General features: G+C 44.5%; 1 protein-coding gene across 9 annotated transcripts in view; it reads left to right on the plus strand.

Moving 5' to 3' along the window:
• The window catches only part of Rffl (ring finger and FYVE like domain containing E3 ubiquitin protein ligase), a 63,981-nt gene extending 55,029 nt beyond the window's left edge, over positions 1 to 8,952 (plus strand). For 5 of the 9 annotated variants that reach the window (XM_051179772.1, XM_051179775.1, XM_051179774.1 and 2 more), the window contains 4 exons: positions 1,119 to 1,217; positions 2,044 to 2,254; positions 4,057 to 4,080; positions 6,554 to 8,952. In XM_051179772.1, the coding sequence (XP_051035729.1) occupies positions 1,119 to 1,217; positions 2,044 to 2,254; positions 4,057 to 4,080; positions 6,554 to 6,735 (516 nt within the window). In that variant the 3' untranslated portion in view covers positions 6,736 to 8,952. The remainder of the gene's footprint in view (positions 1 to 1,118; positions 1,218 to 2,043; positions 2,255 to 4,056; positions 4,081 to 6,553) is intronic. The other 4 variants (XM_051179766.1, XM_051179767.1, XM_051179768.1 and 1 more) reach the window with 2 other exon arrangements.
• Positions 8,953 to 9,994: the final 1,042 nt, after the last annotated feature.

A 9,994-nucleotide genomic window follows, 5' to 3' on the forward strand; every position in this document is an offset into this window, starting at 1 on the left:
CCGGCCCAAATTGTGTCTTTACTGTTCATCCAGGTTCTAGGGGAAAGACCTGTGAACTCAGACATGTCTTTTGCTCTGAGTTTGCTCTTTGCCTGGGAGTGAAGAGAAGGAGCTTGGTAGGGGTTTGTGGCAGAAGTGGTTAATAAGAGTTAGGAGGTCACAATTCTGACCACTCTGACAAAAGTGAACCCTTTTGAGAAGTTAGAATGCCGAGTAAAATGGAACCCAAGCTGAGGCATTTGTGACCTGTAGTCTTAGTGTGTTAGGTTCCTAAATTCATTTATAAACACATTTAAGCAGCTACAGGTATGTCATACCATGTCCTACTGGTTAGAACACATTTCCAGAATGTGAGAGACTTCAGAGTGTGATTTGGGGTGGATCAGTTGAGTCCAGGGAGTTTTTTATTCTTTGTTTTGGTTTTTCAAGACGGTTTTTCCCTTGTGTAGCTTTGGAGCCTGTCCTGGAACTTGCTTTGTAGGTCAAGCTGAACTTGAACTCACAGAGATCTGCCTGCCTCTGCCTCCTGAGTGCTGGGATTAGAAGCCTGTGCCACCACTGCCAGGCTAGGTCAAGGAGATTTATGTTAAGGATGTGAATGAGGTGTTTGGAAAAACGAGTGGACATTGGTCCAGAGGCAGAACTGTGTTGGCTTACTGATGGACAGAATTAGAGTACTCTTGGTTATTCCATTTATTTATTTATTTATTTATTTATTTATTTATTTATTTATTTATTTATTTGAGGTAGGGTTTCTATGTGTAGTCCTGGCCATCCTGGAACATTCAAAGACCAGGTTGGCTTTGAATTCACAGAGATCTACCTGCCTCTGCCTCCTGAGCTCTGGGATTAAGGACATATGCCACCACCGCCTGGTGACAAATGCGCTTGTTCTTGATGCAGCTTTCCATCCATAGAAACCTGTTCACATCGTTTCTCTGCCTGAGAGAGTTGCTGTTAGAAAGCAGGCATTTGTGATACTGCTTTGGGAGGGAGCCTTGGTTTCTGGAGGGAGATGGGAATACATTTTGGACATTTGTATAAATTGAAAGAGGCCCATTCTATCTAAGTTGCTGGGATGTTTCTGTGGATGTGATGGCACCTTTCTCTTCCCACAGGCCACTGGCCATGTGCCTCAGGACCACGAGGAGCCCGTCTTCCTGGAGAGCACAGCCAGAGTACCTACCGAGGATGAGACCCAGGTGGGTCTCTGCTCGGTCTGTGCCTTTGCCTTTGTTCTTTCCCTGGTCTTCTTGGGATATTCCTAGGAGCCTCAGCAGACTCAATAGAACAAAAAGGATCAGTCTCTGAGGATTAACATTGCAGATTCGTTTATTGCTGTCAGTGTGAGCAAGCAGATTCGAGGCTACAGTGGAAGATGGGGAGCCTCCTGGCCCACAGTCTTTCTGAGAGTTGCCAGAGGGCATGCTCTTGTTCTTGTCCTGTGTGCCTAGAGGTGCAGTAGCCATTGTTGGGAAAGGAAGTAAGATAAGGCTTTCAGGCCTCATCCACACAAGGGACCAGTACAGAACATGGTTCTGAGGGTCCATAGAGCTTAGGTGAAGCCATGTGTGGAGGTCCCTCCAGGGAGGTCTATACTGAGACAGGCCAGCCCAGCACCATACCTGGGGTTTTCCTATACAGCCACATTTACTTTCCACAGGAACCCTGTGCATCAGGATAGCAGTCTGTCCTTTGGGGAGGGGTAACAGGCTCAAGATGGTAAATGACTTGAAAAATAATGTCTAATATTTAGTGGCGGCATCAGCATTGAGAATCACGGCCCTCTAGCCAATTAACTACTGCACCCTGTATGCCTGGTACTGATAAGCCAGTACTGATAAGCCAGTGTGTGGCTGTCTGCACAAACAACATGATGGAACAGGCAAAGATTAGTCTGTTTTGCTGTGCCAAACAGTGTGCCAGGAACCCTCTTTTTCACGTTCCTTGAGGTTGGTCAACAAAGTGCATGTTGATGGGTTCTCTGTGTTCCTTGAAGAGACACAACTGAACCAGCTGATCATCACATCTTTGCTGTTGCAGTCCATTGGCTCAGAGGACAGCTTCGTCCCCGGCCGGAGGGCTTCACTGTCTGATCTGACCCACCTGGAGGACATTGAAAGCCTGACAGTGCGGCAGCTGAAAGAGATTCTGGCTCGCAACTTTGTCAACTATAAGGGCTGCTGTGAGAAGTGGGAACTGATGGAGAGGGTGACTCGACTGTACAAGGATCAGAAAGGACTCCAGCATCTGGGTGAGGGGCTATCTGGGTAGCAACTGAACAGAGAGGTCTTTGCTGCCATCCCACACATGATGGTATCACACTGACTTGATCTGATCCACATGTGTTTAGCCTCAGAGGAAGCCAGCCTACACGTCTGTACGTCTCAAGCACCAAGACTGGGGACAGGCATTGAATATACAATTTAACCCTCAGAGCAACCTAGGCAATAGGCTCTATTAAGTGTCACTTAGAGAGCCAGGATTTGAACTAAGGATTTCTAAGCCTAATGTCTTCCTGCCCCCACGACATATGCTCCATATTCTTTATTCTTTTCTCTGCTACCAGCAGTACTTGCTTTGAGTCAGCTTTGGGTTGGAAAGCAAATTCTAGCATATAGTGTGCTTGGATTTTTTTCTTGTGTTCACTTCCCAAAGCATTTTACATTGTGTCATTTTAGATGTTTTATGCTGTCCTCACACTAATTCATTGAAGATGTTTTTCTACTAAATGCCAAAAAGTCCTGGAGAAGAGAAATGTGTTTGGCTGTTTTGCTAGGCAAGCGCTTTACCATTAAAAGCATCCCCAGCACAATAGCCTTAGCTAGGGTTTTCTTCCATGGGGCTGGGGATCAAACCCAGAGTCTTTGTCCACATGCTAAGCAAGCATTCCATCACTGTACTTACTGCCCCCTCCCTTTGGCCAGGTTGAACTGGACATTCTCATCACCAGCTGAATTAGTTCTTTGTGCATTTTGATTCCTTGTATGATAAATGGTTGTAAAAGCCAAGCTTCAGGCCTTCCTCTGATAAATTTGAATAACACAGATTTACCAAGTTAGGGGAAGTTGTAACTGCATTGGTGATAGACCTGGGGCCTGACAAGGCGTCTGCCTTCGCTTTCTCTTTGGGATTATCTTGAGTCTTTACTTAGAGTCCCAAAGATTTTAGGAGTAGGTTTTTGCTGTTTGTTTGTTTGTTAATACTGGATCTTACTCTGTATCCCTGGCTGGGCAGGAACTGGCTATGGAGAGTGGGTTGGCTTCAAACTCACAGAGAATCCCTTGCCTGTCCCTCCTCAAGTGCCTGGGATTAAAAGTGTGTACTATCCTGTTCTGTGCTGTGCTGCTGGTGGGATTTTTTTTTTTTTTTTGTTTTTGTTATTTTATTTTTTATTTTATTTTTTGTTAATTTGTTTGGTTTTTGTTTTTCTTTTTCTGGAGATGGGGTTTCCTAGTATAACAGCCCTGACTGTCCTGGAACTAGCTCTATAGACCAGGCAGGCCTCAAACTCTCACAGAGATCTCTAGTGATAGAACAAAGGATGTGCACAACACAACCACCACCACCCGTAGTTTTTAAAAACAGGCTCTTAATAGCTCAGGCTGGCCTGGAACTCATGATCCTTCTTCTGCCTCTTGTGCTGGGATTATGGGCATGTACCACCATGCCTGGCAATAATATGACTGCATGTGATAGCTTTGGCGGGCTCCTTGGCTCATTGAAATAGTCAAACTTTCATTCCTTTTACCTCAATGATGGCTTCAGAGGCAACATTAAAGGATATGTATGTGCAGTGTCCTTTCAACTGACACAGTGGTCACTGTAGACCAGTGGAACATGCTTTTCTCAGAACAAGGCAGATAGGACAGTTAGGCTCCATGTGAGTTCTTAGCACAGAGTGAGTGGGGAGGGTGAGCTAGCACCTGTCCAGATTCCAGCCAGGCCCTGTTCTCAGCCTAGAGCCGATTGGAGTTCGGAAATGATGGCAGGGTGGTGGAAGATTACCTTTTACCATCACACTCATATTCACACATCCTTTTCTCTTCTTTTCAGTGTCTGGTGATGAGGATCAAAACGGTATGTAATTGTTTCTGTTAAGCATTGACTTAGGCTCTTAGCAGTTTTATTTTCCTGTCTGCAATCCTGATGTCTGTCCACAGTCTAAGAATTGTAGGCATATGTGTTTACAGAGAGACTGTGGGAAAGTATAGAGTCACATTCTCCTTGCTCCAACCCTATGAAGGAAAGCCATAGCAGCCTAGGGGCTTGGCTGATTTGGAGCCGATACCCTGTGTGGGGAGTACCATACTCAGTCTCTCCATGTGGTCTGTCTGGGGAGAGTTTATACTTGCAGAGATGTCATTTGAGGGTTTTTTTTTTTTTTTTAAGATGGTGTCTGTCTGTGTAGCCCTGGCTTCCCTGGAACTCAACTATATGGATCAAGCTGGTCTCAAGCTCACAGAGACCAGCTGCCTCTGCTTCCCAGGTGCTGGGATTAAAGGCTCCCACCACTGCACCTAGCATAATAAGTGTCTGCCAGCCAAACCAAAAAGTAAGGGTGGTGACCCAAGAGTCCTGTTAGATGGTAGTCAGAGATGCTCAGGAGACAGCAGAGGTGTTGAGTGGTTGCCTTCTGAGCTCTGAATGCATATCCCACCTGGCTACCCGTGTATTAAAGGCCACCACTGGGGCATCCTCAGAGCACATCATAGAACCCCAATAGCCTGTGGGATGTCACTTTTGAAAGCCTTGAGAAATGTGGGCACAGTGTCCCACAACTATTCTCAATAGTGTTACAGCACTTTAAACCTTTTTCAGAAGACTTTTTGAATTTATCCTAAGTAAAATGGTCTTCTGTGCTGAATGGGCAGTGTTGAGCATTTTTCTTAGGCCCTGTAATCATCTGGGTTACCCCTTTCTCTACCCTCACCCCAGATAATACCATGATCAGATTAATCTACATGGTACTATCCCTCTTCTCATTCGCTGGAGAGTGCTGAGCACTGAGTTGATGCATTCTGTAAATGACTCAAGCTTGGTTTAGGCATGCCTGTCATGCCAGTACTTTTCTAACCTCTGTATTAAGACCACAAGGGGCTTTAACTAGGTTGAGCAATCCCAGCCAGCTGCCTCCTGTGGGAAGTGTTCTTTGACTTGTGTATTCCATACACAGGTGCAGTTTAAATAGCTACATGAAAATACTCCAGAATCATCAAACTAGCAATAAACAAATATACATGAGAATACATGTGCATTTAGTGACCTGACTTTTTAGACTAGCCTAGAATAGAAAAGAAAAACTAGAAGCAACAGATAAAGAATTACCCTGGAGTAGTACAGGTGGGAGAGGTGGCTGGTATGAGAACAATTCTGCTTTATGGCTGCTTAGTTTAGGCTAATTTGACATGTTAGAAATAGGTGAGCTTCTGAATGTAAAGGTTTTTCTCAGCTAAACTAGGATAGTAGCTGTGTCCACCACTAGCATAAGCTAGTTAGTATTCATTGAGAACTCCTATTCTCAATTAACTATAGGGCAGTCAATGCTGTCTTTGATAGTCTCTGCCCTGGAGCCCTTGTCCAGAAGGCCATATGTCCATGAGCCTTTCTGATTTGAATGTGAGCTACCTCAGCAGCCCTGTGTCCTTGGGCAAGCCACTTAACTCTAGCTCAAGTTGTCTCTTCTATAGACCTTCCTTCAATACCTCTGGGTTAATACAGAAAGCTCTTAGGACCCTGCCTGACACATGGTAGGCAGTTAGTCAGTGTGAGCAGTTATCATTCCCTGGGCAGAACATTCTTTATTAGATATTAAAGAATACCTACCATGTGACTCATGTTTTGGGAATTCAAGATAAGTATCTGACCTCAGAGCACAAAGAAAATGGTAAGCTTATGATTGAACAAGTTGAATTAAGAAGCTCTTAGTCTACTGTGGGAGATAAATGAATTATCATGGAGTATGATGAGCAGTCAGGGGTAGGAATAAAATTCAGTGATTGTAGCACAGAAAAGGAGCAGTGTGTCTGCCCATGCCCCTTTATCAGGAAGTCTTTCAGAAGCCTACAGATAGATTGTGGGATAACACATGGGGTCCCACATGATTCTCCGCTTTATTAAATTGGGAATTTGTTTATAGATAGGACTGCAGATTCCTAACGAGCCATTCACTACAGTTCTGTTTATAACCAAAATTTTCTGAACCAGTTTTATCATTTCTGTACATTCTGCCCCGTGGAACGTGGTACCTAAATGCTGCTCACTTGCTATGTTAAAGCTAACTCCTTGTCCTAAGTTCTTTCTTTGTAGTTCTGAGTCCTACAAAGTTTTTGATCTGAGAGTACCACCCTCAAAACCTCTCTCTCTCTCAGGAGTGGAGGTGCAACAAGCAGCTGGAGGTGGTTTGGTTACTGTGTGTGTGTGTGTGTGTGTGTGTGTGTGTTTAGTGGGGAGGTACTCTATTTGAGGGAAGTGTGGATTTGAGGGTTTGCTCCATGCAGCCCATCATACACTCAGACATAATCTTTTCTTCCTTTCTGCCTTGTTTCTCCAGGGGGAGCAGTGCCTTCTGGCCTGGAGGAGAACCTGTGTAAGATTTGCATGGACTCACCCATTGACTGTGTTCTGCTAGAGTGTGGCCACATGGTTACCTGTACCAAGTGTGGCAAACGAATGAATGAATGTCCTATCTGCCGACAGTATGTCATCCGAGCAGTGCACGTCTTCCGGTCCTGAGGGCTAGAATTGGCTTCTTCAGTGCCTTACAGGACATAGCTCAAAGCGTCTGGGCTCAGGGTTGGTCTGATGCACAGAGGCGGTTTATTGAAACTGGCAGTGTTCTCGAGACTGGGACAAGCAGAGGTGACTGGCATACCTGTCTTGCCATGGTGTGTACCTCTTAGGTGGCAGAACCCAAAGCCAGTGAGAACTGATTCAGATCACATGGGTGAGTGCCTGCTTCTCTGATCATGGGGTGGTGATGGTAATCAACGAAGAGGACTTTCTAGAACTTGGACCATGTCTTCTTCCCTTCCTGAAAACCTAAGACACATTTTACACATCCCATATACCACTCCTCCTGTTTCATCAATCAAAAGTCCTGCTGGGAATGGTTCCCTTACCCCCAGCAGTAAAAAACACAGAAACCAGAAATTTAAGTCTGCTACAATGCCTAAAATTCATTTCTTTCTCTGGACATATATATATATATACACACACACACACACACACACATATGAATCAGACCAATAGTATTCCCTAGGTCAGAATTTGGATCAGTAGACTCATCTCTGGTGAGAAATTAAGTCTAAATGCTGTAGAAGAATTTCTAAGTTGAGTCACTTCTGTTAGTGTTGGGGTTGGAAATGATCAGTCCCCTGACTGACCTTACCCCCAAACTGCTGGGGAGTCCCTAAGAGATGGTGCATGGGTCATCTCTGCCACACCATCCTGAGGAAAGAGAAATGGAGGCAGTGGCTTTCTGTTGATCTCTGGCTTTGATCCTCATTTTCAGCAGGCTAAAGTTTTTTTAAAACCACTTTAATAGTTTCTCTTCTTTGGGATTTAAATTTGCTTACCGAAGGCATAGGAACTTCAGCAAAGAGCTCGGCTCTTGTTTAGCTTGGCTGCTCATGGAGATTCCCAGAGAGCAGACATATAGGACAGTGAGTGTATGAGGCCCTGGAAGGTGCCAAGTGAGAATGGACTATGCCCAGGCTGCTTCTCAGCCTTTTGGGCGGGTCAGAATGAAGCATTCTCTAAATCATGATTCTAGCCTCTCGGTGTCTTGACACCACTGACACAGCTGTAGGGTCTGAGTGGTGGTTGCTGGAACAGCTCAAAGAAGAACCAAATGAGCTGTGTGCTCCTCTGTAGGATGCACCCCCAGCACTACAGCACCTGGGTAAATCGCTACCTTCCACAGTACATCGTAGACTGGAAGAACTGGAAAGCAGAGGGGCACCTAGAAGGGGCTATTAGAAATACCTAGGCTTTCTTTCTTCCCATCTTTAACCACTAAATCCTTCAGGGGATCCAGGAGGCCCATGAAGTTGTTGTCAGAGGCGCCCAGGCCATGTTACCTGTGCAGTCTAGGTCCCAATGGCCAGGTTGTGGGTCAGTGCCTTTGTTGGTGTCAAGAATCAAGAGACCCCTCTAAAAAGACTACCTTCCCTCCTTCTCTGGATACTAAGTACTGTAGTTTACAATGTCTTCAGTTTAGCACAGCCCACCAGTTTTGCTGCTCCTGGACTCCACTGTGAAACAGGTCTTAACTGAGCTGCATAATCAGACCTAACAATACTTCAATACTCCCTTCTTATACAACAGCTTTCTCTTCTGAGGCCTTACCTCCCTACCTCCTAGACAGGAACAGAAATAATATATGGATGGCCTGTTAGTAACCCAAGGAACAGTCAGAGCTAAGGTTACTTATTTTGAAGAACTTTTATCTTTTGGTGTTTTCTTTTGGGGGGAAAAAAACCAAACAGATGTCAAACAACTTTTTTATTGTTACACCAAATGAAAGTTGGAATTCTAAGATTCCATTCCTGTTAACATCTAACCCAGGTAAACTTTTTTCTTTTTAGTACTTGAGCCCCTTTCTGTTCTTCACGGATCCTTGGTCTTAATTAACATGGAAACACCTAATCCTTTCAACTAGTCTGTGGATTTTGATATGATTACACCAAAATTTCAGTTGACACTTAGTTTTAAAAGACAGACAGCTGACTGGTTTGTCCCTTGGAATAGTTGGTTTTAAACTAATAAGCTGTAAAGGAATTAATAGTCTATATTGTACAAATTTGTTAAAATCTCTGGATGTGAATGTGTTGCTCCAAGTGGCTTATATTAAGATTTTCTCACCTGGGTGTTAAAAAGCAAACCCAAATGTGTATTTTTTGTTACAGAGCTCTGCTTTATAATTTTGTAATAAAGTTTAAATACAGACAACTGTCCCATCTGGGGTGGGGTTGATGCCAGAGGCCTCAAAGTACTAGTGAATGTAGGCAAGCATCAGGCCACATGCTTAGAGCTACTGCTCTTCAGGGATTGCATTCCACTTTTGGAGATGCTTGGGCCGCCTGGTCTCAGTCAAGGCACCCCTGCTGCATACTGTGACTGCCTACTATTAACAAGAGTGTATGGGAGCAATTGTGGGACCGACTAGAAGTGGAGCTAGAAGTGGACGATTCTCAAGAGCAAATGGGAAGCACCACGTGAGTTATTTACACTGTCCCACAAGGGCCTTCAAGAGCTAAGTGGAAAGGAATCTCAGGACAGCTAGGTAGCTGGCTATTCCTGAAAGACAAGACAATAGCTGTGACAGACAAGAATGGCTCAAAGGTTCACCCAGCCTAGAGAACAAACTGCAAAATAAGCACAGGCCTATACCAACCTACCTGACCAGGTGCCTGAGGGTAGGGGAGTGTGTTACCTTCTGGAGAACTAGATGAGACATAATTCTACCATCTCTTAAAAGAGAATAATAAGTCTCAATAATGGCTGACCTGTTCAGCGTCCAGTGATGATTATCTATCACTGGCACTATGTAAACAAAAGGCCAAAGAGAGCAGGGGAGGTTTAGGGTGATATTGCTTAGGGTTGGGTGGAAAGACAGGAAAAGATACAAAGATGTACCTACAATCTAATCTCCCTGCAGAGAGAAGTATGTCAGAAACATACAAACACTAGATAGTGAATTGGAGTGGATTTGGAATAAGGCATTCAAGGGACAAGGGGCTAACTTTCGGCCCTGTGTGGTGGGGAAGTTATTGTCTTTGACACTCTACCCAGCTGCTTGGTCCAAGGAAGTTGGGGATCTATGCAGGCAAGTAGATGGATTAAAAAGTATCTTATTCATCATACTGAGTAGTACTCACTCTGCCCTAGTTATCACAGCATCTACATTCAACTGTGTCCTCTCTCTGCATATATTAAACAGGTGAAAGGCAGAGTCAGATTAGTAAGCAACCTCCCAGTAGGGTTTTAGGAA

Source organism: Phodopus roborovskii, unplaced genomic scaffold (genome assembly GCF_943737965.1).
Source record: "Phodopus roborovskii unplaced genomic scaffold, PHOROB, whole genome shotgun sequence".
NCBI lineage: Eukaryota > Metazoa > Chordata > Mammalia > Rodentia > Cricetidae > Phodopus > Phodopus roborovskii.